General features: G+C 49.9%; 9 protein-coding genes across 9 annotated transcripts; 3 read left to right on the top strand and 6 right to left on the bottom strand.

Annotated features, from left to right (window-relative positions):
* Positions 1–2: 2 nt before the first annotated feature.
* On the bottom strand, positions 3–1,761 carry BJY04DRAFT_89359 (uncharacterized protein). Its single transcript, XM_073721249.1, has 3 exons — positions 1,712–1,761; positions 1,041–1,659; positions 3–994 (listed from the first exon to the last, which is right to left on the bottom strand). The coding sequence occupies exons 1-3, from the start codon at positions 1,743–1,745 to the stop codon at positions 295–297; spliced, it is 1,353 nt and encodes a 450-aa protein (XP_073569581.1). The 5' UTR covers positions 1,746–1,761; the 3' UTR covers positions 3–294.
* Positions 1,762–1,901: 140 nt separating this feature from the next.
* BJY04DRAFT_192917 (uncharacterized protein) lies at positions 1,902–2,962 on the top strand. Its single transcript, XM_073711834.1, has 4 exons — positions 1,902–2,037; positions 2,089–2,274; positions 2,321–2,411; positions 2,470–2,962. Exons 1-4 carry the CDS (start codon positions 1,936–1,938, stop codon positions 2,577–2,579), a joined length of 489 nt encoding a protein of 162 aa, XP_073569580.1. The 5' UTR covers positions 1,902–1,935; the 3' UTR covers positions 2,580–2,962.
* An 11,500-nt stretch (positions 2,963–14,462) lies between these two features.
* Positions 14,463–15,506, top strand: BJY04DRAFT_89140 (uncharacterized protein). The gene has a single exon (XM_073721245.1). It carries the CDS (start codon positions 14,628–14,630, stop codon positions 15,249–15,251), a length of 624 nt encoding a protein of 207 aa, XP_073569579.1. The 5' UTR covers positions 14,463–14,627; the 3' UTR covers positions 15,252–15,506.
* A 759-nt stretch (positions 15,507–16,265) lies between these two features.
* Positions 16,266–16,855, bottom strand: BJY04DRAFT_89142 (uncharacterized protein). Its single transcript, XM_073721246.1, has one exon. The coding sequence runs from the start codon at positions 16,773–16,775 to the stop codon at positions 16,425–16,427; it is 351 nt and encodes a 116-aa protein (XP_073569578.1). The 5' UTR covers positions 16,776–16,855; the 3' UTR covers positions 16,266–16,424.
* A 79-nt stretch (positions 16,856–16,934) lies between these two features.
* Positions 16,935–18,126, bottom strand: BJY04DRAFT_219849 (kinase-like domain-containing protein; the record flags this gene model as incomplete). The annotated part of the gene is made up of 3 exons (XM_073716713.1): positions 16,935–17,470; positions 17,578–17,767; positions 17,821–18,126. The coding sequence occupies 3 exons, from the start codon at positions 18,124–18,126 to the stop codon at positions 16,935–16,937; spliced, it is 1,032 nt and encodes a 343-aa protein (XP_073569577.1).
* Positions 18,127–18,676: 550 nt separating this feature from the next.
* Positions 18,677–22,156, bottom strand: BJY04DRAFT_89157 (kinase-like domain-containing protein). The gene is made up of 3 exons (XM_073721247.1): positions 21,997–22,156; positions 21,240–21,925; positions 18,677–21,190 (listed from the first exon to the last, which is right to left on the bottom strand). The coding sequence occupies exons 2-3, from the start codon at positions 21,792–21,794 to the stop codon at positions 18,818–18,820; spliced, it is 2,928 nt and encodes a 975-aa protein (XP_073569576.1). The 5' UTR covers positions 21,795–21,925; positions 21,997–22,156; the 3' UTR covers positions 18,677–18,817.
* On the bottom strand, positions 21,896–22,191 carry BJY04DRAFT_219847 (uncharacterized protein; the record flags this gene model as incomplete). The annotated part of the gene is made up of 2 exons (XM_073716712.1): positions 21,896–21,925; positions 21,997–22,191. 2 exons carry the CDS (start codon positions 22,189–22,191, stop codon positions 21,896–21,898), a joined length of 225 nt encoding a protein of 74 aa, XP_073569575.1.
* On the bottom strand, positions 22,122–23,040 carry BJY04DRAFT_89178 (uncharacterized protein). The gene has a single exon (XM_073721248.1). It carries the CDS (start codon positions 22,928–22,930, stop codon positions 22,448–22,450), a length of 483 nt encoding a protein of 160 aa, XP_073569574.1. The 5' UTR covers positions 22,931–23,040; the 3' UTR covers positions 22,122–22,447.
* Positions 23,041–23,212: 172 nt separating this feature from the next.
* On the top strand, positions 23,213–24,629 carry BJY04DRAFT_219846 (uncharacterized protein; the record flags this gene model as incomplete). The annotated part of the gene is made up of 5 exons (XM_073716711.1): positions 23,213–23,411; positions 23,457–23,761; positions 23,811–24,101; positions 24,156–24,371; positions 24,432–24,629. The coding sequence occupies 5 exons, from the start codon at positions 23,213–23,215 to the stop codon at positions 24,627–24,629; spliced, it is 1,209 nt and encodes a 402-aa protein (XP_073569573.1).
* Between the last annotated feature and the right edge of the window lie 862 nt (positions 24,630–25,491).

Raw genomic sequence — 25,491 nt, 5'->3', positions numbered from 1 at the left:
GTGAATGGTTGTTATGGAAGAAGTTGAAATGTCGTCCATTGATATAGTTCTCTGATCGTAGTTGAGAGGATTGCCGAGGAAGCAGTGAGGGGTGCGGGGTTGTACAGCTACAAACCCTGATTGATCGATTGAAAGAAAAAGAAAAGAAATAAATTTGCAAGTAACTGAAATAATCATGACGCAAGGGGTCGCATACTGAACATGTCGAAAAGGGGGTAGTTGAAGGTTGAAACCCGTACTCCGATTGAAATAACCCTAACGATTTTTGCAACAATACACATCAAGGCAGGCTATCTAAGCCTTGGCCTTCTTCGACTTCTTCTTCGACTTGGTGGCGGCCGCAGGCGAAGCAGCGACTTCCTTGGGCTTGGGAGACTCAACAGCCTCTACCTCCTTTTTCTCCTTCTTTCCTTTCTTCTCCTTCTTTGACTTCTTGGGTGTTTCGGCCTGCTCTTCATCCTCGACGACGGGCTCAGGAGCGGCCTCAACAGCCTTGACGGGCTCGGGCTCCTCGACAGCCTTGGTCTCATCACCTTCGATGGCCTTTTGAACTGGAACCTCATCGACACTCTTCAGCTCGGGTAGCTTGAAGTCATATCCGAGCTCCTTGTACTTCTCAGCCTTGGCGAGGCGTCGCTTCTGCTCGCCCTCGATGTTCTTCTCCCACTTTCCGCGAGTCCTGCCCTTCTCAAGACGCTTCTGCTCGATGCGGTTCCAGGGCGTAGCCTTGAAGCGACGGTTGGCGCCCTTCCAGAGTTCAGGGTGCAGCTGGTCGGATGGGATGAACTTGCACTTCAGGATGTGACCGTACATGAGGTAGTTGTCCATGGTCGCGGCTACGATCTTGGCAACGGATTCGGAAGCAAACTCGATGAAGGCGTAGTGTTTTGAGGCGCCGGTGATCTTGTTGCGAGAAAGACGTAGGCGGGTGATCTCTCCAAATTGTGCAAAGTAAGCACGCATCTGGTGCTCGTAGAAACCGTGAGGAATACGTCTAGAACTGTTAGATGGAAACTGGTAGAAGATAGGATGGTACTAACCCAACATAAACAGCTCCGGTGCTTTCTGACGACTGTGCCTTGGCCTCCTTCTGCAGCTTGAGAATCTTCTTCTTGGCCTTCTTTGAGTCGGGGATCTTGGGAACCGGAGCATCGGGGTCGAGACCCTCGTCAGCGGACTCGTCCTCATCACCACTGCTTTCGAAGCCTCGGATAAGAGCGGTTGTCTGGTCATCCTCTTCCTCGCTATCCTCTGCGTTCAATGAGACACCCTCTTCCGCCTCGTCTTCTGAATCGCTGGCCACAATCTCGAGCTTCTTCGCGGGCTTCTTGCTGGCCTTCGCAGACTTCTCCTTCACGGGAGCAGCTGTGCCATCCTCTTGCTTGGACTTCTTAGCACTGGGCTTGCTCTTGGCCTCCTTCGCAGCAACCTTCTTTGCGGGAACCTCAGCCTCGCTCTCATCGCTCATATAGTCGGCAGCGCGCTTGCGGGGTTTAATCGACCGGGGAGCATCGCCGTTAGCCTTGGGCTTCGAGACCTTGTCCTCTTTGGCTGCCTTCTTTTTCAAAATTGACTTGGTATTTTCCGTCGCAGGTTCGGCGGCTTTGGCCTCGACCTTCTTCGTCTTCTTCGCGGGCGAGTCAACGGTGGCAACAGCCGCTAGAGACATCAATTAGCTAGTAACAGCAGAGCACATATCTCAGAAGCATACCCTTGCGCTTCTTGTCCTTCTTATCGGGAGCCATTTTTGTCAAATAATTGGATGTGTTCCTGGATCTCATCGGAGCGGGATCTTTTTTTTGCTGAAAATTATTTTTACCTGGGCAGAATCAAGCGGTGAGCCGCACTCCGCCTTCCTTCGTTCGCCTCTCGCCGTGCCCATCAACATCAACAACTCTTACATTTATTAGACAGGTGTTCAGAACTCTAGATGTCATGGGGAAGAATAAGGGTTCTAGTAGTGCGCTGACGCAGGAAGAAATTTGGGATGACTCGGCGCTAGTCCAGAGCTGGGATGAGGCCGTCGAGGAATACAAGGTGAGTTAGGTACTCCTGGCACGTGACCCCAATTCTGACTGACCGTGACAGCTCTACCACAGCATCCACGCCAAGGGCGAGAATGTCGAAGACGTCTTGAGTGCTGCTGAAGCAGAAGCCGCCGCTGAGGCCGAGGCGGGGGCGGCAGCTGCGGGGTCTTGGGCTCAGGTTGAGCATGACCATGAAATGGCTGGTGTTGATGACGCCGAGCCTGCAGCTGAGACGCAAGTTCCGCAGGTATGTTCCCTTTGACGCTGTTTGGCGATGTCTAACTTTGGTACAGGCTATAAACGGTGCTAACCAGACTATGGAAGAGGCGCCGGCTGCCTCTGCTCCACATGCCCCTCCCATGCCGACTTTTGCGTTTCCACCAGGTGCGTTGCAATCCACCCGTCCGCATTGACTGATGGAAATGTGCTGATGTTGTGTTAGTCCAAGATGAAGGTCTTAAATCCCTCATGATGGCCTGGTACTATGCCGGATACTATACCGGACTCTATGAGGGGCAACAAAAGGCATCACACAATAACAAGACCTCATGAAACTCCACGTCGATACTCTATGTTAGAAGGCATGGTGCAGAGCAGGCGCTCAGGTTTGTCTTACATCAAACCCTTGCTCACCCCGCAGCAAGTTGCTTGTCTGTTTGAGTCAGTCAGCGCGATGCGCACAAACGGATGAGCTGACACGGCCAGATTGACGGAAATGGAAGTACAGCATTACTCCAGTGCTCGGACCGGTCTCCTGCGGGATGTAATATCTGAATGCTGTAAGACGTGGGTAATGGATCTGCGTGATGAATAGCAACTGTGTTTTGGATAATTGGTATAGTTATCTACTTTCCTGGAAGTCCTATTGTGAGGCCACTGTAGATGCCAATAATACCAACCCACTCTATGATACCTTGTTTGCAAACTGATCAAATCCCTTTGGTTCAGCATATTCTGCGCATCGCCAATCTGAGACAACCTAGTCACGTCTGCTGCAGGTCCCTCATGCAATCCCATCCTTGGTCCTCAAACGAAGTCACCGGACATGGTGAGGCGAATTCTCTCATGATTGTCCTGACGTTGCCAGGACTTTCCTATCTCCTGGCTATAAATATCTCTCATATTTTCACTTCTCATCCTTTCTCTTCTTCACTTTTCCTCATCTCCAGATCTCTCCTCTTTCTTCTACTTTTGTTTCTTTCCTTCTTCCTTCTGTTCACCTTTTGTATTGTCCATGCCTCACAAAAATATATATACATTTCCATGACTCCCACTATGTGACATATCCGCTATCGACTCCTACTCAAGTCAAATTCGTTCCGACGGTTGGAAACTCTCGAGGCTACATTCTCAGTATTTCTATTTGAGCAGTCCGTTGCAGTGAGGCGAGCGCTGACTTTACTCCCAAAGCCCATCGAGTACACCTTCGAGAACGATGATGATAACGACCACATGGGACGATCTGGGACCACAACGTTTTCACGATCCTTTTACACAACTGTGACCATCTACCTTGCGAGTGATAATCTGAGCTCTTCGCAAGCGCCCTTGTTTCAGGCATACCCCGGGCCCGGGCTGCATAGGCAAAACACCATTTCGCCAAAGATTCCGAAATCAGACACATTTCGAGTCCTCTCCCGGTCGTCGACCCTATCAGCTGCAAACAGCATTGGAGGGGCATCAGGCAGCAGCCCTGAAGTATGACGAACGGAGAGCAGTGTTTCCATTCCGGATGCTTCGCACTGCCCGAGAAACTACGAGACAACTTGCATAACCGCTGCCCAGGGGTTCCGCTGCTTTGACTCGCAGTCGAGGGGGATTCTAGACTTACACCCAAAGAATGCAAAGACCTTTAGCCTTCATGGTGCTATTCCTAGGGCTTGATCCCACGCTTGTTCGCAGCTACAATCTGCCCGGGGCCGTAACTATTCCATGCTGTGGTCTCGATACCCTCACGAGCACTCGACGATATGCGCCTCATCATACCGGCATAAAACCAGGTTGTATTGATTGTTCGCCTTGCATGGGGGAATGGCTAAACGTCTCCCCCAAAAACCTCCTTGTTTGCGCCAGGTGGTGGATTTGGTTTATGCCAGACAGGCAAACATCACGACATGGCAATCCAAGGTGATGGCCTTTCTTATAAACCATTTGCCAATCACAATGTACTGGCAGGCAACCCAAACATACCCAACCTGTACTTCCAGAACGTCACCATGGGTTTCATCGACCTCGCTGTCCTGGACTCGGCTACTCTCCTCAATCCTATCGAGGGAGAGCCTCTTGAACCTACTGGCGCTGGTAGGGAGGAAAGAGAGTTGACAACGAAGCGCTTGTCCTCGACTCCTCGGCAGCTCTCCCCAACTCTATCGAAAGAGAACCCGTCTCACTACTGGCGCCGGTAGGAAGAAAAGGAGAGCTGAACAGCGTACTGTCCCAGCCCAAAGGATACACATAACGCCGGCCACTCCGTACGCCAGTAACCCCGCCATGGCCACCAATAACCCTGCTGTGGTCGACCAAGATTCCTATTGCCTCTAATTGTGCTAAGCCCCACCAGCACCGACAATATCAGAGGATGATGGGCCATGGACTGGAAACAGATTTCGTCAGGCCCTCTGCTGCGATTATTTTGTCCGATATAGACATTTCCCATATCCCCACATCCTGCGGCAATATCACCTGGATCACCGCAATTTCAACCTAGTACCCATTGGCTCTGGTTTTGATCAATATCGCCCTGTGTGATATCCATCTTGTTACCCATATCTTTTTATGTTGTCGGCTAATAGGTAAGTCATAAATTCTTGCTATTTACTATTGTGTCTACTCGCATATCCCCGAGGCCAAAAATGGCACTCTGGTACCATGTTTGTGGCAAAGTTCTTGGTACTCCTTCAGCTACGACGCAACTACCGATATCTTTAATACCCATTCCCTCTTACTATGAAGCTATTTAGAGGCCAGTAGCCTCTGCCTTACTATAAGATGATAGCGTACTGATTCTGTTCAAGATATAACCCCTATCGATGTGTCCGGCCCGGCTCGGCTCTTGCAATGAAGACGCCGCATCGCAACACTGCCAACCCCGCAAGGCGAGATGAGATCGTAATTTATGATTCTTTCTCGGTTCAGATAGAGCTTCTCATTTAGTGCAGGTATAATCATGTCGGTAAATGTCAGAGCTTCTCTCTTCGGAGTCAATTGCTCCAGGAACCCTCGAGAACGTGTTTTCATTGTCTGGGACGAGCCTGTCCAAGAGGGTGAAAAAGGCTAAGATTTGGAAATCCAGCTTTCTTGACACTCCTCACAAAGATATGGGACCTTGGTAAGGCACTTTTACAAGATGGGGGCTGAGGTGGTACGTCAAGTCCGATTTGGAATCTTCTATCAACTTCGTTGACGAATCCCCATAGACTTTGAGCGGAATCTCAAGCATCCACTACTGGTTGGGCAGTTTGACATCCGCATGAATTTCAGCGGCGGTGGAACTGTGGAAGCCTAAGACTCAGCCGACTATATGCGGCAGTCGCACATCGCAATAGCCTGTCCAGAAATGCCAGATACTACGCTTTGCCAAACATTTCCCACCAGATCGCGCTTGTGCGGAGCAATGGCCCTCTGGTGGATCCACACGGTTGTACAACAACAGCCCGTACGGGAGGGTCGGAGAAGATATAACCGTGAGCACTATTCAAACAGTCGACCTACAAATTACAGAACAATGTAGGAAGAACATGATTGGGTCTACGTCAAGCTATAGCCAGCACAAAGAATACACATATACGTCGTGATCCAACTGGCACTGAAGAGGCCACTGGCAGAAAGGACGACAGAGACAGAGGTATGGCGCTCCGTCCGAAAGAGGCTAATGGTGCCGAATGAAACCTAATGGTCTGGATGCTCAGCAGGTTTTTAGCCCCGACCGGTGTATGGGATACATAAGAAGAACGGCAGATTGTACTGTTTCAGACCATTTCTATTCTCCCAATTGCTGCTCCCGCCATCGCCCGCAAACTCCCCCCTTGACCCTGCTATGGCAAGCCATGATCGACCCCGTCAATGGCAACCCACAGTATCAGGCACCGCACATACTCTTCCTCATTCTGGACCAATTAACAGACCGCGAATTGATCACACTCATCGCCGGAATCCCAGCAATAACCGGTTTCGTCTTCTGGGCATACGGTGTCTGATACCGCTGACGAGACGCCCTATATGCTTCCCGATCCGGGAATCCTAGTAGACTGACACTTGCTGCGCCCTGCTCTCTGGCAGCGAGAGATGCAGATAGATTACCACGTTGCAGTTGATGAGATGGCAAGCGCGAAATCAGGGAGATAACGCGCGGGCGCAAGACCTCGGCCAAGACCTCGGCCAAAGAATTAGGGAAGCTCATTTCTACCAGTTGAGGGATGAGCGTCGGCTTTGCATTTGGTTTCTGTTTGTTTTTTTCTTTCTGCTATATTGCAATATCGTGACGATGTCCTTTCTAACTCAGATCATACTAGAGTAAGTATGATTAGCTCTGGCATCAAGACGCTCGCGGCCTGGCTTTGGTGCTTCGGCTGCAAATTGTACTTGGAAACAATGGCCTATTCTCACGCTATGTTGGTTGTGGCTCTAGGACTGGGCTCGCGGCACCCATCCAACGCCTTTTTCAGTGCCGCCATGCCGGATTTCCCTGCCGACAAAGACGCCCAACTACCTGTCTGCGGCTTAGCCCAAATTTGGTTCCACGGTGACGGTAAAAAAACGCATTTATTCGTTTGCCTACATCAATATAACTCTGAACAGCGAATCTGATGCTGTTCATGGTGTGGTCTGGTGATGGGCCACACTTTTCCTTTTTTTTTTTTTGCTTATTATATTGTGGGATTCCTTTGCGTGAGTAATCCTGCACCTATAACGTATGGAAAGCACTAACCACGCCAAAAGGACAATATCGGATTATATTCAGGCCGGATCCAGAGGACCAAACTGCTGATACAGTTGTGCTGTTCTGTTCTAATGAATGATTGGCTTTACGGGTCAATGGCAAAACCATGACCGTGGATTACTATCGGCATGATGACTTCGCAAATGATCCGCGGAAATGACACATGCTTGCGAGCCTTAGTGGTAAATGGAGGATCCAGATGCGGCCCTCTATGATCTGTTCAACAGTGCGGACTTGAAGTTGAAGGGCTGGTTTGTGCTAGCTCATCCAGCGTCCATTATGACATGGTCAATGAGCTGACAGCGCTACGGCAGGCAGACATCTGGGATCCCCTGACCTTCGATGTTCGCGGAGAGCGAAATTCCTCTTACGCGAGTCCGCAACTCCACAAGATTGCCACAAACATTATCAATCGTGCGGCAAGGCTACACTTTCTGTGGCCAATATCACAACGGTCAAAGCCTAGTATCCCAGGTGAATACACTCTTGGCCCTACTATTGGTACAGAAACATGTTCCAAAAGATCCCAGGTCCTGACGTCTTTTTCGGGAGCGGCTACGGAGACTACCGCTAGTATCTCAGTGGCCATCACACATCTCCCTCATGCGGTATACGTGCGCAAAACAACTCGCAATCTCTCTACTAATTTGTTGTTACTTTATCAACCCAATCGCTGGTGTCCTCGGTAGAAGGGAGTTCTGTGGGCTGGCCACCCCCTGGAAAGAGGAAGGATGTGAACAAGGAGAACATTATAGGGGCAGCCCCAGTTGGAAAATCGAGGAGCAGAAGGATGCTCTTTGACTGATCTAGATGCTGGCTAATGATGTCAGCTTTTCTCTGTTTGGAGAGCGTGGAACCCCCCCCCACCGCATCTTCATCTTCCCATCCTTCCATCATCCCCCTCTATTTCATCCGTGTTATATTTCATCATTCATTTTTTATCGTCACGAAACCATTTCTACAACCCCATGATATCCTTATCCCCGGTCCGGTCCGCGAACTTTGGGTTCGACGATTGCGCAATGCCACCCAAACGAAACTCGAGAGCTACTGCCACCTCCAGCCATATAAGATTCGAAGAAGAAGATGCTTGCCAGAAGGTATGTATAGCGACGCGATTACTCATAGCTCATTTCTAACAGCTCTAGCGTCCTCATACTCAATGTCTGAATGTACACTCTGGACAAGCTAATGCTATATCTATCACCCTTGGATTATGTTCTATGGGGAACCACGATACAATTGCAGCGGTAATGATGGTTGAGATGTTGATGCGTGGCGACTTGGACTTCCATATCCTAGCGAACAGTGCAGGATTTCGCTCTCATTTCCCGGTCTGTTGGACATGCGGAGTCAGGACCTGGTGGACAACATCATTCTTGTCCCCTCCTGCCCGACGGATAAGGATATTACTGGTATGGTTTTCAATCTGGTTGGTTCAGAGATCTTGAACTCGGCCTTTGGCATGCAGTCTTGCGGCGGCAAGAAACATACTTCCCAATAACAACAAGTCAATGGCATTCGAAATGCACCGTTGGTATGCGATAAAATCATTTGTGATGGGTCCATTCTGTTCTGGCCTTTTGAACACGTCTCGCAAACTCACTACCCAGTGGAGCCAGCCAGGGTGTTCGACGAGGTCTGCTGTAATGGCAGACGACGAAGGGCTCTGGGTTGCTGCGTTAGCACCATCGGCCTGGGGACGCCAAAAATACACCGCCCAAGATACGCAGCCTAATTTGCATCATTCGACAGCGGATACATCCTCCCAGGGCTCTTGTAAGGGCTGTCTTTCAGCAATTGAGATCATCCCCAGCCAAGCCATGTTGGTAAGGGCCACCAGACATCTGGTGCCTTGTTCTTTGACGCTTCTTCTGCTGTGATTTTGCGCTTCCTCGAAGTTATTCAAAAGAGTGCGCGATAAAGTCGGAGCGATCCTCGATGGGCATAATGTTGCGACATACCGGAGGCAGAGACTAGATACGGGTTCGTCGGTTGGCGAAACCTCTATCAGACGGCGGCGTTCAAACATCAGTGGCACTCTCCCTGAGAATGGGCTGGGTGCGCGCGGAGTGAGCCAATTCTACAAGAATGCAGGTCGAGAGGACATGTTTTGAACTTTATGTATTCGCCCATCGGGTGGAGGTGTGTTGCTTCTGCTAGTGAGCGCCGGACGGCTTACACTCTAGACATGTGGCTCGCAGATATCACCCAGGCCGAAAATCGGGACATTTGACTGCCCCATTACAGTTGTCCGCCCTCTTGATCTGTTGTTCTCGCTTTTGGTTCAGTTGCGTAGAAGAGACAGACTCTGACGCCTGGAGAGTTTGTATCTCTCTTGCGTGTCTATTTACAATCTACCGGAAGAGCTCTTTCAGGGATTTGTGGACGACATTCAAATTTATTGGAGAAGGCCAGCGCAGCATCTGGGCAACACCTTGAAACTGAGTGGAAAGATACCCCAAACTTCCACATGAGACAAAAGCAGCGACGGAGCATGTCGCGTTGCTGTGCTTGTTCGCTCTCGCTAACCACTTCGCATCGCTCTTAACCATCATTCCATTTGCTGATCTCTATCTCGGTCTATAAATGTCCATGACCCTTGTCTTGCCATTCATAGTTTTTACTGTTACTGCCAGCCACTCTGGAGCAGGTACAACCCAAGTTGTGACCATTCTTGCGACCATTCTTGCATTCTATCAGCAATCATCGCTGGTGTAGAGGGGGCGCTGGTTTCCACATGTCGACCAGGATACCATTATCGTGGGCCATACGGTGCACAATGATCTGAACACCTGCAAAGGTGGAGTGCCACCCCGATCGGGATGCTGCGCAAACCCAAAAACTTTGACGGCGAGCGGATCTAGATCAGTGTGCTAACTGACGTCCCTCTTGACAATGTGCCTGGTATGAGTCAGCGACTGTGGGAGCAGTTGCCGTTTTATATCATGGCCTTCATAGGGAGCTCGACGAACTATGATTTTGAAGGTCATATCTTTGTAGGATACCCCAATGATGGACGAAAGAATAGAGTGTGGCTTTCAGATTCGAAAGAGAGGGAACGCTATTGGCCAGATGAGCCGGAGCCCATTGTGCTATGGGACCGGCGAGAATCCATGAACGAGGCATTCCGCATCGGACTTTTCAGAAGGCGGAGGGGTGATAGCTATAGGAGGACATGGCGACGGTGCTCAACTGATATGAAGATTTTCAAATTCCATCAAATCGACATTGTCACAGCCTTTTTATATGGGGATCTGGACGAACCAATCTTCATGGAACCTCCGGACCTGTTGGAACTGAAGAAAGATGCCCCCCAGGCTTGAGTGAGAGAAGAGCAGCATGTGCTACTTGATTCCGACGTAAATACAACCCCGATACGTGCATTGTTCCGTCACACCTGAAGCAGCCATCAAACTGTGGGCAGAGGAGCTGTGCAGATCTTAGGGTGCGGCTCTTGGTCACGTCTTCGAAAATACAAAGCCAAACTAGCAACAACTGTGTTGAGAATAAAAGCAAATGCATTTCTCAGCGCCTCAAAATATTTTCAGAAGAGAAGGACTGACACCTGTTGTGCAAAAAATCAGCTGAGTGCTCCAACGACCGCTGCAGAGCAAATGCCAGGAAAGCCTTTTATACTGTTTATATTTCGCGGCGCTCTTTCTCGCGCATGATAAACCCTTTCGTCTGGGGTCCATATTCTCCCAGATTACGGCTCCGGTTGCTCTCCCCCTCGCAGTATTTGCGTTATGACTACTACGGCTATCTGCGCACTCCGGATCGCGGCTCATGAACCGCATCCGAGTTCAGAAAGCGATTGTCACTTGATCCCAGACGAGCGGCATGACAACTTCAAGCAATCTAGAGCCGCTATAGAGTTTGTCACCGAAGCTCTGCTCGCGAGACCTGCTGGTATACGTGCTTGCAGATGTTACTCAAGGCTGGGCCCGCCCATAGGTCTTGTATCTTGGCGTCCCAGTCACGTCCGCGAGGAAGCTGGTAGGGCTGCTTTGCTCGTGAAACGGTCCACTATGATAGCGAATATATCTCAGAGCAACAGGCCCCGTGCTATCCAAAAAAGTGGAAGCGTCCTTCCTGAGTCGGAAAACGTTTGCTGACGTGCGGTGGTGAGGGGATGGTTGGTAGTGAAGAACTTTTCGCTGTGCGCAGCGTTGTGCGGTACACAAAGAGCTCGAGAATCTTCAACCCTTCTCGACCATGCGAAGGGCGCACAGTACTGCCAATCAGAGCCTTACCTAGAACTAGCTGCTTGCTTCACCACGGTTGCTACTGGTGATGAAGTTGAAGTATATGTCTTACAGCAATGTTTGAGTCTGAACATATCGTCGCCCTGAGCCGACTCGCCTTGAAACTCTTCCTAGCCGTCTGTCACTTGCGACCTTTGGTTGAAGAAACTCGCATAGCTACTACACTGGTAGCATGTTCTGCCTCGGTGCAGTACCATTGAAGAAATCCGGTAAAGGCTACGGGCAACCGACATAATCCCACATATCGGTCTCAAGACGGACTCAAGGAATAAATTGGAAACATCGATCTCGGCGGCTAAAAAGCAGGAGTGACCATAGTGATACCGGTCACAATGAATGACCCTCGCTCACAGTTAGACACTGTGGAAGCGACTCCCTTCCGAATCTCAACAAGTCCGGCTATCAATAGCGTCAATGCTGTGATGTCTGCGATTGTGAAACTGGAGTTTTAACAGATCTATCATCCACGGACATCTATGATGCCGGCCACGTATGAGGCTTCCCAGGAAAAAGCATGTATTCGGTTATCATTTCAGCTGGAAGGAAACCATGCAAACGCACCAGCCGAACAGGTGACTTTAATCTACATTCGCCGCAAGCCCGTTGATGAGCACAAAAGATCAAGGCACGCTTGTGGGTGACGGGTATATCGACATCCTATTCACGTCAGCTGTATGGTCGTTTCTTTGGCTGGTCATGCATGAATCAGCGGTATCTTGAGCATTATCTCGAGCTTTCTAGTTGTGCTAGACATTGCGATCCACGAGATACATGCTTTATGGTGGCGACTCCTATCAATAATAGACTCCACGCCAATTTACCCCCGATACAGGACGTTGGGACGGCTTACAGGGTATCTCGAGCAGGTGAAGATGTCTTGCTCGAATTGCTTCTTGGTGAGTCTTGGCAATTGCAAAAGGAGATGGTCTAATGGCTGTATAGTGAGGAGAAGAAGTCTCACGGCAAACTGTCGGCCGGTCACTCATGCGCCGAAACGAGAACTGGGTTTGTGAATGCAATCTCAATCGTCAATCTACCATAACCTCCTTCACTACTGCCTGCGGCCGTACGATAATACTTTTGCATTGCATCCTTGCGTGCTTTCACGACACCAAATCCCGAGTGCTGTCCTGGGGGCTACAGATACCCACCAATACACCCTGACCATGCATCCAAAGAACAGGAGAGTGCTTGAATGGCTAAGCCTTGTACTATTCAGAAGACAGCCTATTTATCTGAGGCATCCCTGTTGTTGCTGTTGGGGATCAGGATATTACTGACCGATTCCTATCAGTATACCTTATGTTCAGGATAGATATGATTCAGCGAAATCTCCGTTCGCTTGCGGAACTCGAACGTGTCACCTCTGAAGACAGGATATCAAATTTTTGCACTGAAGCACTCTCAAAGTAATCGCGAGAGATCGATTTGGAGATTTGCAGGGTATGGTATGTTCACTTGCTTTCAGCTGTCGACTTGAAACTCACGTGATTGCAAAAGCCCTATACGAACTACTATTGCGCCGAGTCGGACTTCTGCCAGCAACTACGGCTAGCTGACAGGTCAAAGTGAGGTGAGTCGTCTGCTTCTTGACCTTATGTGAGAGCGGTTCATATATCAGAAACAAAGTTCTAACTCCGGCTTGTATCTAGAATGGACCAAGCACTCAAGAAAACAAGGACTCGATATCAGTCAACTTTATCGCCATGGCAGAGCTGGGAAAATTTATGTCTAGCTTTCATAACAATCCATTTCGATAGTGGCGAGCTTTCTATGTTGCGCTTAGTCCTTTGAAACCCTTGCATGATGCTGAAGCATTTGACCACCGATGGAGATTCGGCGTGCTTTCCCTGCTTCGGCTCAGTCATATTCTGGATCTATATCACGACTGTCTGTCACAACTAGTCTCGACCGTCAATCCTGCCTCCAGACCATGATGGGAACTCATATGACATGAACAACCTGTCCTACAATGCTACTTCTTACGATGATGGCAATTGCTATGGGAATTGAAACAGGCCTTACGAGCCATTCGCTGCCACAGACCACGTTGCCCTTTCTGGCCTTGCTCACTCGCAAATTTGAGAATTCAGAGATTCTGATGTTCCGAAATTATCTGCCCCGTGGCTGATATCGCCTCCCAGATCTCTAGCTCGGTTTCCTTCTGGATTCTAACCTGTACGACTTCTATCACACAACGGGCTCAAGCGTCCGGTCTTTCTCTCCGCTTACGCCCAATATTCCTCACAACAGCTACCACTCAGATGTTTCAGCTTCCCGAGCTGAGCTGTCAGCAACATTGCATCATTCAGTGTTTTCTCAATAAAAGCCTTGGACCAATAACAGACCAGGTAAACCAGCAATGGTATGGGAAGGAAAGAATCAGCAATATTCCCTCGAGAGGACCCTGCACTCGCTACATTGGCAGAGCCCTAAGCTGCGCCAAATGATCGCTTTCTTTCATGAATTACCATCCATTGCAGTCGGCCCGTTCAGCATAATACTTATCATGGATTCGAACATACTCGACCGCCAGACGAGCGCTGAACACGAATATGTGATTGTTAGAAGAAAAAGAAAAGAAAAAGCTGCCTGCTAGGCGGATCGAGTGCCTCACCGTGGAAAGCTGCCTTGGGATTCAGCTTCCCAGGGCGGCAGCGGTGCTACTGCACTGGGCGCAAAGAACTCCAGTGGAGAATTCCAAAGCGCACAGAGCCTATCGAGAGGCGAACTGGGGTCTACCGAACGCGCGGGGCTGGACATTGTCTCGGTGCAGACAGCGAAGTGGCTATGCCATCAACATTGCTCCTCTGGACTAGGCCCATGAGCACAAATTGCGAGGCATGTCGAATCCTCAATGTGTATAACCATACTCTTCAGGGCCAGGAAGCAGCCCGCGGCTCATCCTCTCTCCGAACATCAGGTTCCACTGCATGGTTACAGAGTCGTGTCTCCTTTACAAACGCTGCCACATTCAAAAGTCCATGCATGATCTTCGCGCGGGGCTTACAAGATCTGCAAAAACCTACAAAAGCAATAATAAATCCACACAGCAGAACGTAACCGCAGCACCCGGCATCGTTGCCCACACATGGATGACTGCTGTCGTCCGTTCAATCACAAGGCACGCGAGTCTGTCGTTGTGATGCTGGATGAGAGTGAGATTAGTACCGTTCGACCGTCACCGAGCAGCTATTCCACTAAACATACATCGATATTGTTTCCACCAGCAGAAATACGTTCGACGCTGATTTCAGAAAGAGCTCAACAGGTCGTGTCTGGATCTCTGGCTGGATACCGTTGAAGGGATCCCGACTCATTCAATGGTGGCTTGCTCTGGAACAAAAATACCCGTTCCCGACATGCTCGGCAATTACTCACCTACCCATTGTGATGCTGAAGCAACTTAATACAACTTCCATAGCGGCTCTCTCCCTCAGTTCAGAGAACAATACATATGCAATTTTTTCACCGTGCATGTCTACAATAGCCAACACTGACCACGAGCCCAAGGAAAGCCCAAAAATCTTTCGAAGTATATCGGAACACCCCTTGATGCTATTTAACAGTATCACATCAACCCGGCCCTTTCAAGGGCTATTTGATGGCCGGGCTCTGACAAGCTCTGGATCTCTTGTTGGGGCTGCTAGCTCGGATGCATATACCTTGACCATCCAGGCCAGGCCAGGTACCGATCTATTGCGGGCACCGGAGCAGCAGGCAGAGAATGTCTCCACCTTCGCGATGCCCGATGCCTTTTATCAACTACAAACTACGGACGTGCCGCGAGAAGTTCGCCATAGAGCACTATTCAGAACCGGTAACTCGCGTACGTCAAATACAGTACGCAGGGATATACAGAGCGGAACACAGACAAGGGCTCAAGGGGTTGCGCCATGGAGCAGAATGACGAGAACCTCATTTGGCAAAGCAGAGACGCAGGCAGAGGATGTCACGACTCAGGAGCCCACTGAACAGGAAGCCATACAGCAAGCTGACATGCAGCAACCGCCTTAAATGGCGTGAAGGAAGCGCAGACGACCTCGAACTTTGTTGGATATAGAGAATCCGGTGGAGAAGCGCACGCAGACGGACGATCGGATTACGAAGTCATGCGAAGCCGACGGCAAGGCTGTACGCCGTTCAGATAGGCACTTCAAGGCAGACTACACTGCCTGCTTCACCTCGCCATGTTCCGTGCCTTCTCCTGTCGACCGAGTGCCAAACAGAGACTTCGAGCACTTCTACCTTCCGGGGTATACAGAGTTACAGCACGAAGTGGTCGGGGTTGTCGGAGGACTTGTACAGGCGCTATGCTACTCGTGGTGCTGTCGTTGATGGTATCCAGGCAGCGAAAGAGAAGATGTTCGAGCATGTCGATCAAGACACGATCATCGTTGGGCACGCTCTGCTAAAGGACGCACCGCGAGCAGCTGCAGTGACGATATTCGTTTCCAACTCCACTATCGCTCCCGATATCCCTGTCTCCTCCCTTTGTCTCGAGAGACCAGCCACTGATTCAGAAGATGTCTTATTTCGCCATTCGTTTCTGCTATCCCATCCGATCCTACCTTCCGCACCGACGCGATGAGCTTGAACCCGAACTCGAGACCGTGCCGGTGGTCAAGAGTCACGACGGCCAGAATTCCGAAGAACACGAAATATCATTCTATCACTGTTCGAGGATGAGAGACCTCCTTTTCTCTTTCATTAGCTTTAATATCGTCAGAAGCTGCTGTCAAACGAATTCCGTTCCATTGCATGAGCAGCGCAACAGCCTTGTCGGATTCATGTGGAGCAGCTCTTTCCACTATCCGTCCACCAGGAGATACCGGCCGGGTGGCGGCCCTCTCATTTTAAATCAGAAGTAATCCTAAGCCTTGTTGAGCTGAATGTCTTGGTTTTCAAAAAAGATGAATGGTCCGTGCAGTGGTTGTTTCCGCGTTCGGGTTATTTTCTTTCTCTCGAGAGGCAGTAACTAGGGTTCGTCCTGTTGTGTAGACTCCAGTTGTACTAAGACATGAGGGTACTATTGATGAAAGAAATAAGACCAAGGTTGTATTCTAGTCCAGCTATATGCAACACCCACACTCTATATAACAAATGTACGACAAAACAGAAAAGAAAAGGGTGCTTCGCTCTCATGCAACAAATTGCTTATGTCAGAACCAAGAGGGGAACCAGCCTCACTCAGAACAGATGCAAAGAACAGAAAAAGGTATCCTTATACTCGCTCCTGAGTAGGTCCCTCCGGACCTGATCTGCCGTCGCCCGTTGACCGGGACCTTCCTCAAGCATATCCATTGTGCATTCAAATAATGGAATAAGGTGCTCAGCACCAGTATCACGCAGGCGACAAAGCCAGTCTATCACGGTAGGGAGGTTGCCAGAGAAATAATTAGGATGCGAGACATGAGGGGCGGAGCGATGGGCCAGAAATCTCTCAAGGGTAAAGCCGCTGAGTACTGTGAGAATTTCTGAGAAGACGCAACCTAACGCGAACATGTCCGCTCTGCGACTAGGGGGCGCACCGACGAACATTTCTGGCGCAGAGTACTCGGGCGTGCCGTATTGCGAGCGCGGTAGTTCTCTGCTACTTCCGAGAGAGGTGAAATCTGTCGACAGGCCAAAGTCTGCTAGATAGATAGTGTGGCCTTTGACGAGGATGTTTCCCGGTTTGATGTCGTTGTGAATGACGTTTCACCTGTGGGCAAATGCCAAAGCGTCGACGAGGCAGCCGAACCAGGGCAGCATTGCGTCAAGAGACCTAGGGTCTTGAAATTCTCCATTGCAGCAGTATGACAGAAACCGGCGGAGGTTCGTGTCCGCAACCACGTTCATAACTAAATTCCAGCAGTCCGCGCCTTGATAGAAGAAGGCAATGTTGATGATGTGGGGATAGGACAGTCTTCGCATGTTCTTGCACTCGTTGCGGACTTTCTCTTCGACTTTCACCCGTTCTTCCTGGGTATTGCCGAGAGGTATCTCCTTGAGCGCATACACTTCGCCTGAGCTGCGCTCAATTACCTTGTACACGTCACCGAAAGTGCCTCGACCGAGGATCTCATGTCGATCCGGCATCCATCCACCCAATATATTCGAGGATGGTGATCGGTCATGGTGGCGCTCGGGGATGTATGACTGATTGAGCTCCCAATCCAAAAGTCCTTTGGATTTCTTGAAAGCAGCCTTAGCTTGTCGTATTCTCCTCTGAATCTCGTGTGTGACATCAGAACCTATAGCATGGTAGTCGGCAAGAGTACAAAAAGCTTAGATTGAAAGGACCAAACGGGTGTGATCTTCCGGGGGTCAAGTGCAAGGATGATCCCAACAGGCAGCTTACAGGGTTCAGTCAGGATGGTGTGGTTGATATGCGCCAAGCACGATATATACTCCCCAAGTATATCTCTCAAAAGATCATGGACTCGAGGTGCATCTACAGGGATGTGGTTATCGATATCAGGGACAGCCCGATCGAGCTTATTCAGCCAATCGACAACATCACTTGGTGACACCCCATCTTGGAGTCCGGACTATAGGACAGATCAGCCAGTCCGCAGCGAGAGCGACATGAAAAAGGGCGCACCTGTATCGTGGCGCAGATGGCAAGAGAGATCAGCCATGCCAAGTTCAGCGGTGGTCGAAGCCCAGGAGGCAGATCTATGGCCACGGCGAAGTCATCAATAGAATCGTATCGAAGGCGGGAAAGCAGCCGTGGGGGGTCTGCTTTCCCCGTTCTATCGCAGAGCCTCTCAAGACCTATCCGAACGGAGCTATCAACTTTGTAGGTGGGAGGAATGTCCCTTTCTGTGGCGAGGTTGATGAAGGGGGATATTTCGGCTTTTCCCCGTTGCAGCGAATCCAACCAGAGCGAATGGATGGTGCCGGCCATGGTGAAGGCTTTGCCCACAGACATGCAGTAATTGCCTCATTCCTTAAAGTGGAATCTTTCTGAACAAGGCGCAGGTTGTCATAAGACATGATGCACGCCCGGGGAGTCGGGGACTGCGATCCTCGTATCACAGCAGCTTGAGCAGAGCCGCCTGTCTCATTACTATCTGGACTACCGTGAAATGAATAGAGCGTGAGCTATAGCGGGTATTTGCGGACCTTCGGGGTATGACACAGCGGAAGGATTGTGTGGTCGAAGATGATTGGTGCTATGCTTCAAGGAATAGAATCCTCCGATGCGTCATATGGTACCTTGAAGCGGGGTATCTGCTGGTGACAGCAGATGGCTGCAGCTTTGAGAGACGGAGACGCCGTTACCCGGGGCAGATTGCTATCTTCGAGTCTGAGTAGACACAACGTTGCTGCTCATGGGGCGACCTGCCTCTGCACATGAAGCCTCGGGTAATCAATGGACCCTGGCCAACACGGCTACTACTCAGTTCATCCATGCCCAGATCGTAGGCAATTAAACAATCAACAAGACCGTTCAGAGTTCTTCAACGCACTTCAAATACACAACGACATGAAAGGGGAATAACAGTACTGAGTACCAAATAGCAGTGGCGCACTGATTTGAGCCCCTAGTTTGCACCACTTGATCGGGTAGCAACCCTACTGCGCCCGACGAACGTCTACCAAGACCTCGATGGCAGAGTGCTGACTCTGCCGTGCTTTACTTGCCCCCTCGTGGCACCGTGACCATCATCTTCGAAAGGCATCTTCCGCTTATTGTTTCTTGTTTGCAACTGCACGTGAGGAGTGGCGAGTGCCTGTAGGGGACCGACAACCGCTTGCCTGAAAAAAACGTTCGAAGAAGGTTCCATGCCACCAGTGTACCCTGTTGGGTCGGCTTCCATCTCAAGTTGTGTCAAGCACTGGCGCACGATGTCCGCATAACGATCGCCTACAAAGAATGCTAACTCCGGAATCTTCTCCGCCAGGATTAGACTCCAAAACGCAATATTGTCCTTCTCTTTATGCTCAGCCATAATGACATCGATTGGGGACCAGAAGCCAATTTCTAGTAGCACGATGCCAAGACGGTACCGGTCAAACGAGGAGCGAAATTCCGTGAATCGCCCATTCTTCGCGCTCACATATAAGGGGTCATAATATCGCTGGCGCGTCAGGTCTTGGAGTGGACCCTCGGTAGAGTCTTCGGCAGCTCGGCGGCTGTGCTGGAATCCCACGAGGTAGGGCTGGTTGGTGATCACGGAAGGCGTCTGGCTGGAGGGGAAGAACACAATGTTGGATGATGTGAGATCTTTGTGGTACCACTTTACATCATGAAAGCTTGCCAGAGCTTCTGCTAGATTTGCGGCAAGTTTGAGTCTGCTCTCCAAGGGGCCGTGGCGTACATTACGCTCCAACAGCAAGTTATACAGCGATATCGGTTGCTGTCGTGGCCTTTGGCCTCCTTCCTGCGTTGGGTATCGGTAGACCACGTCGAACGCCCAGTCTTTTCTTCTCTCGCGGACTCCATAGAATGGTGGGATGCAAAAATTGTTCAGCACATCTTCACTCTTCAACAGCTCGCAGAGGGCATAAATACGCGGAACATGACTGTCCCAAATCAAAGGGTCATAGTATTTGATTGTTTCGATGAAGACTAGTATCGGCACGGCTTGGTTGTTATAAAAAACGGTGCCTGTCTTGAATTGTCCGACGGAGGCTCGCTCTAGGATTTGCTCCGTGATAGTATGCACATTGTTGCGAGCCGTCTCTGGCGATTGATAGGTACCGTTCTCAGCCTTTGCAACGAGATCCTTGGTTGTGGTCTTTGAGATAATATCAGAGTATCCGATATCGAATTGTGCAACATTCTCCCCGAAGTTCGACTTGTCATGATCTGATATTTCCAGCAGCATCGAAGTAAATTTGCTTGTCGCCTGTTCCCGGCGCGCTGGGGATAGTTTGTTGAAGAGCTGCAAGTTTAGCGGCCGGATTTCGAAAAATGAGCGATGGTCCACGACGTCCTGACTGTGGCCAATGCTTTTCAGCGTCTCCACCATCTGTGTAAGGATGCCAACCACGGCGGTGAACTCCTTCTCCACGGCTGTCGCACCAGAGCTCTTGATGTATGCCATGGGATCCTGGGAAAGTGTCCAGCTTGAAAAGCGAGCTTTCTCCACCAGTGCGTTGTGGAAGCCATCGAACTGGGCAAAGCATGCATGGATCTTTTCCGAGAACGCCTTGATTGCACAGACGTACATGATAGCAGAGACTTCGTCCGCTCGGGGCCGATCTTCTGGACTCAACTCAATCATCTTCTTGATGAGACGAACTACCTCGACCGTGCTTTCTCTTCGATCAATGTCGCTAACTTTCCGCAACCATCCATGAACTGCCCCGTGGCGCTTGTTTGCTCGATGGAATGTTTTGAACCAAATCTGACCTTGTTTATATTTCCGGTCCGTGCGGAATTGCTTGATCCCTTCGGGGCCAAATTCGAGGTAGACGAGTAGCTCGGTGAGGATACATCCCAAAGCGAAAATGTCCGACGCGCGGATTGCTTTGTACTCTCGATAGGGTGCACTCAACTCCGCGCATTCCGGAGCCTGATAATACCCCTTGCGACCCTTATGCCTAGTTGGGGTGTTTTCGCTCATCTTCTTGATACTCGAAAGGCCAAAGTCCGCCAGGATGAAACGCTCGCCGTCGAACAGAATATTATCGCCCCATAGATCCTGATGATGCCCCTTATATAAAGGTTCCTTCTCGCCGTCGAGCGTAAATAGGTGCAGTGCCCAGATGGCGGAAGCCAAGCCAGCCATCATGCAGAACATCTTTTCGCGATTGAGATCGGGAGATTTTGCTCGCTTCAGAAAGTCACGAAGGGTTCCACCAGGGATGAATGGCGAGACCAGATTGTGTTTCTTCTCGTAGGTATAACAGGCCACTAGACGGAGAATGTTGGGATGGCCGAGGCTTCGAAGTGTTGACAGTACGCGGACTTCATTCTCATAGGTCAAGGTGTCACTTGGATTCTGCTCCTTTCTTACAAACTTTCTAATGTCAGGAGGGTGGCTCTAGTGAGTGAAACGGACCACCTACCTCGTCGACATCCTCAAATCCTTTAGGATGAAATGACGGATGGAACTTGACTTGATATACCGAGCCAAAGCCGCCACCGCCTACAGGATTCTGTTCCACATACGGGAGGACGACGCGTCCGTTAAGACTTCGAGGAATGATCCCTTTTCCGAAAATTGGAGGGCACAGCTCCCACTGCTTTTCCCAGAACCACCCTGCAGCGTAATCATCAATGATAATCTTCTTCAACTTCTGGAACTCAAAGGGCAGTCCATGATCAAAATCTCCGCCTTGTAGGTGGTCAGAGTGGATGAAGTTTCTGATGTACTGCACTTGATCGATCAAAATGAGAATGGCAAAGACTTTCCGTGCGCGTGAGAAAATAACATTGACAACCTCGACCACGTCTTGCAGAGGCAAAGAGGCTTTGACGAGTTGAGTAATGTCGTTTTTGACCTCTTCCAATGCGTCGAAGAGCAACTCTCGGGGGATGAACTTTTTGTAATTGACATTATTTATTCTCGTTTGATTGAGGCGCAGCTGGATACGTTTGACAAGGACAGTTGGTGACTCCATGATGAAACTAGGCAATGTGTGGCTTCAGGGTGGAAAGAGATCAGAGTAAAAAGGTCATTGGTGTGTCGTGCAACGGAGATGGGAAAGGCGTAGATGAAGATCTAATGATGGGAAATGGACTCAATCTCGTCCTGCACGTGGAGCAAAAACGGAGGGTTAGTGCTGAAGTGTGAACGATGACGGTCGGTAGGCGGCCAAATACCTCGGTGAGAGCGCGTGGGATATCAAAAATTATCCACGCGTCACTCTGCTCCTTTCTCAGATTAGCCACGGGCTTGACAGCCTCAGGATGCGTTTCGCTCACAGAGACGGTGTATTGCCCGGAGAAAAGGCGATCTAAGAGGGAGATCAGGTCACCTCGAGCGATGTAGCGGTTCGAGACTTTGCAAGTGGCCATGGCGTGCGGCTGTGTAGAGGATACTCGGGTGAACAAAGAACGCCCGGCGCGTGAGGCTATTAGGACCAGAAGAAATGAGCCCAACAGTAAGCGAGGCCAAGCGTGGCTCTTGGATGTTTTATGAGAGGGTAGGTGGCATCGACATTGAAAGCGGGTCCCGCCACTCGCAAGTCAGCTGACCGCGTGGAATTTGACATTACCCCTAGTATGTAAAAAATTTAAATAACCGTAAATTCCCTGAATTTCAGTTTAGATTTTAGTTTCTTCTTTCTCCTTGAGGCAGACTAGTGCGTCGATGCCAGCTTTTAGCGCGTCGAACCCAACTACTTTCTGATGTTTTATGGCGAGAGAGAGAGAGAGAGAGAGAGAGAGAGAGAGAGGGGAAGCCGAGAGAGAGAAGGAGCAGCCACCACCCACCGCGAGCTGAATCAGGAAAGTGCTCGGAACACTCTCCCGACGGAGCCCAGACGGTCAGTTCCGAACACCAGAACTGCCTTCTCTCTTCCTGTTGGCCTTCACAGAACGAGAACGTGGGGGTGTCGTCCGTTGCGCTAATGCAAACCGACAGGAACAGCAGAAAAGGCAAAAAGGCAGCGGATGACGGCAGACAGGGCTCTGGGACAGCCTCCCGTGCGCAACCGACACCTCGCATTATCGGGCGCAAGGCTTCATTCAGAGGCTTACCCGGTTGAGCAGGAAAAGAATGTACATGTACTTGGTCCCCTCGCTTGATCGACATGAAGCGCAAACTTTACCAAAGCACCTGAACCCTTGTGTGAGTCCAGAATGATGGAAACAGGCGCTTTGTCCCGATTCGAGGCCACCAGGGGCAAGCTCTTCAGTCACAGCACAATTGATATCACGCTCCTCTGTTCGAATTCTCCGGACTGGATAAACTATATTAATAGTTTGACGGATCTGGAGAACCTGGTCAATCTGTAGGGATGCGGGGCGTTGAATGAGCATGTGGTGTAAGTGCTGTGCAACGACGCGCCACGCCAACGCTGATCAGGTCGGCAGGATGATCCCCCAGGATTACTCGTGGGGCCGACTTTGTATTACCGAGCCCGCCTTTCAAAGACTTACCGACTATATCAAGCCATTTCCTTCTTTCTTTGATCTCACTGCGGCCTTTGGTTTCAAGACTTCTAGTGACCAGAGGGCGTTCCACGGCTGGCGCGCGTGCACATCGGGGGCTGAATGTCTCGGCGAGAAACATGGTATGCCTGTCCGTTTGAGTCCGTGGACACTGCTAACAACAGAAGAGTTTTGCTACAATATACAGCACGTTGAAAGACACGGTCGAAAGCTCAAAGATCCATGGTCTCTGCGGCAAACGGGCGTCTACCACCAATACTGCGATACAGGAAATCAATCTCGCTGGGTTCTGCTAAATCCGAATGAACGCTTGAGAAATTTAGTCACTAGTCATAGTCAGACTACCCCTGAGGGGCCGACGCCTTATGGCAGTAGCCTGAGCAGCTGGGGCCTTGATATCCAGCTTCTAGTCTCGCTAGGGTTAGGTTGGCCTGATTATATTGAGTACTTACAATCGGAGCTTTCGAGACTTGTGAGTCACCTCTCTCAGGTTCTACAACACCTATTCTCACAAGCTCCAGAACGATGCGGTCTGTTACTCGTCCGTTGATAGCTTCAAACCCCAGCCCTACACTTTAGCCTATGCCGATCTTCAGGAGCTGCACATATTACAACCGAAGTTCCAAACTGCGGAGACTGCTTTAAGTTCATGTTTGAGCATTGCAAAGGGCCTTCGAACACACCTCGACGTTCAAGGCGGACCGAACTTGAGTCGTGTATTGCAATCACTGGATGCCTACGAAGTTGATATTGCCCGCCATCTGACACAATTGCATACACTTGATACTGGATTAAAGAGAACGATAGATCTGGTAGGTTCACGTGCACAAGCTGAAGCTATACCAGGCTAATTGTACGGTATCCAGTCAACAAAACTCTTGATGTTTCAAAATGAGGAACTCCAACGTGGCTCCAACAAAGCCTCCAGCAGGACACTCACTGGTCTTTTCGAGCTGGCAAGTCAGAGCAGACAGCATCAGGAGACGCTCAACGGATTCATGTGGCACGGCCGCGTGGATTCTGCTATGCTCAAAGCGCTTTCAGTCGTGGCTACTATCTTTATCCCGGCCACATTGGTAGCTGTATGTTACGAGACCTCTTCTCTTGCTGGGTTTGTATCGGTACTGACATAATAGATGTAGACAATATTCTCGTCCAACCTTGTTCAGGCGGCGAAGTCCGAGACTCCCGAGAGTAATTACAACTTGGCTCTCTCGCCTCAGTTTTGGGTTTATATTGCAATCAGTCTCCCGCTCACGGTTGTGGTTCTGGTTGTGATCCTCTACATTGGGTACAAAACGCGTCAGGCCATTTCACCAAGACTGCAGGACAATGTTTGATCTCCGGATGTCGTGACAAGCTCAGAGCAAACTACCTCACAGGGTATCATTTTGGTTGAATAGCGGATCTGCCACGATTCCCAACTTCATCTCCTATCGGGTGCACTTATTTTAGCTCTATAATATGCTAAAGATACCCAACGAGAGAGACTCGAATGTTAGAGTCCTACCACTAAAGCTTCTGGATACTTACAAACTGCTCATCGAGAAATTTTCCTCCCCAATAATGCACCAAGTCTCTTACTATAGGAGATCAAACCCTCAACCACCAGTATCAAGCCATGAACCACATCCCATCAGAGCACATAATGACAATCATTCATAGATATAGCCCAATTGCTTTATCCATTCTAGGTCCACTTACATGCTTAATACTACTCCCTTGCTATCAAACCTCTCTGCACAGGCTTTGCCAACATGTTTCAAGGAACCATCATCACTGCTGCCCTCCACATAACCGTCGCACGGATTATAGAATGAAAGCTTAGCACGGCATTAAAGATCTGGAGTATAGGAGAGCGCAACGTGATGCTTGTCTGGATTGGCGTAAGTTTAGCAAGACTGTAGGGTTACATCCCAAAGTGTCGGGGCTGCCTATGCTTACCTTATTCTGCGAGTATTAGAGAAGACAATCATCCATGTATTCAATCATATGTAGAGAATGACTCAGGTGGCAATACTTTCGTTGAATAAATGCAGGTCAAGAAAGAATGGCTCATTGATGGATATCAAATTGGTATCTTGGTAGTCTACCTTATGCAGCTTCATGTAGCGGAGTTGGGACCTCGATAACAGACCTGTTACTGTTTCCGGCTATGGTCCTCCTTGACAAATCTCAAAATAGGAGAGTGACAGCCCTACA

The sequence above is a fragment of the Aspergillus karnatakaensis genome (assembly GCF_047715665.1).
Source record: "Aspergillus karnatakaensis strain CBS 102800 unplaced genomic scaffold BJY04scaffold_35, whole genome shotgun sequence".
Lineage (NCBI taxonomy): Eukaryota > Fungi > Ascomycota > Eurotiomycetes > Eurotiales > Aspergillaceae > Aspergillus > Aspergillus karnatakaensis.
Note: the sequence above shows the minus strand (reverse complement) of the source record. Positions and strands in the feature narration are given on the sequence as shown.

Bases quoted from the DNA above. Each gene is read 5' to 3' on its own strand.
- BJY04DRAFT_89359 (XM_073721249.1), bottom strand. From the start codon at position 1,745: ATGGCTCCCGATAAGAAGGACAAGAAGCGCAAGG. The intron at 1,660-1,711 runs GTATGCTTCTGA...TGATGTCTCTAG, and splicing joins GAAGGACAAGAAGCGCAAGG to CGGCTGTTGCCACCGTTGAC. The intron at 995-1,040 runs GTTAGTACCATC...TAACAGTTCTAG, and splicing joins ACCGGAGCTGTTTATGTTGG to ACGTATTCCTCACGGTTTCT.
- BJY04DRAFT_192917 (XM_073711834.1), top strand. From the start codon at position 1,936: ATGGGGAAGAATAAGGGTTCTAGTAGTGCGCTGACGCAGGAAGAAATT. The intron at 2,275-2,320 runs GTATGTTCCCTT...ACTTTGGTACAG, and splicing joins CTGAGACGCAAGTTCCGCAG to GCTATAAACGGTGCTAACCA. The intron at 2,412-2,469 runs GTGCGTTGCAAT...ATGTTGTGTTAG, and splicing joins GACTTTTGCGTTTCCACCAG to TCCAAGATGAAGGTCTTAAA.
- BJY04DRAFT_89140 (XM_073721245.1), top strand. From the start codon at position 14,628: ATGCTGAAGCAACTTAATACAACTTCCATAGCGGCTCTCTCCCTCAGT.
- BJY04DRAFT_89142 (XM_073721246.1), bottom strand. From the start codon at position 16,775: ATGTTCGTCGGTGCGCCCCCTAGTCGCAGAGCGGACATGTTCGCGTTA.
- BJY04DRAFT_89157 (XM_073721247.1), bottom strand. From the start codon at position 21,794: ATGGAGTCACCAACTGTCCTTGTCAAACGTATCCAGCTGCGCCTCAAT. The intron at 21,191-21,239 runs GTAGGTGGTCCG...GACATTAGAAAG, and splicing joins GATTTGAGGATGTCGACGAG to TTTGTAAGAAAGGAGCAGAA.
- BJY04DRAFT_89178 (XM_073721248.1), bottom strand. From the start codon at position 22,930: ATGTCGATCAAGCGAGGGGACCAAGTACATGTACATTCTTTTCCTGCT.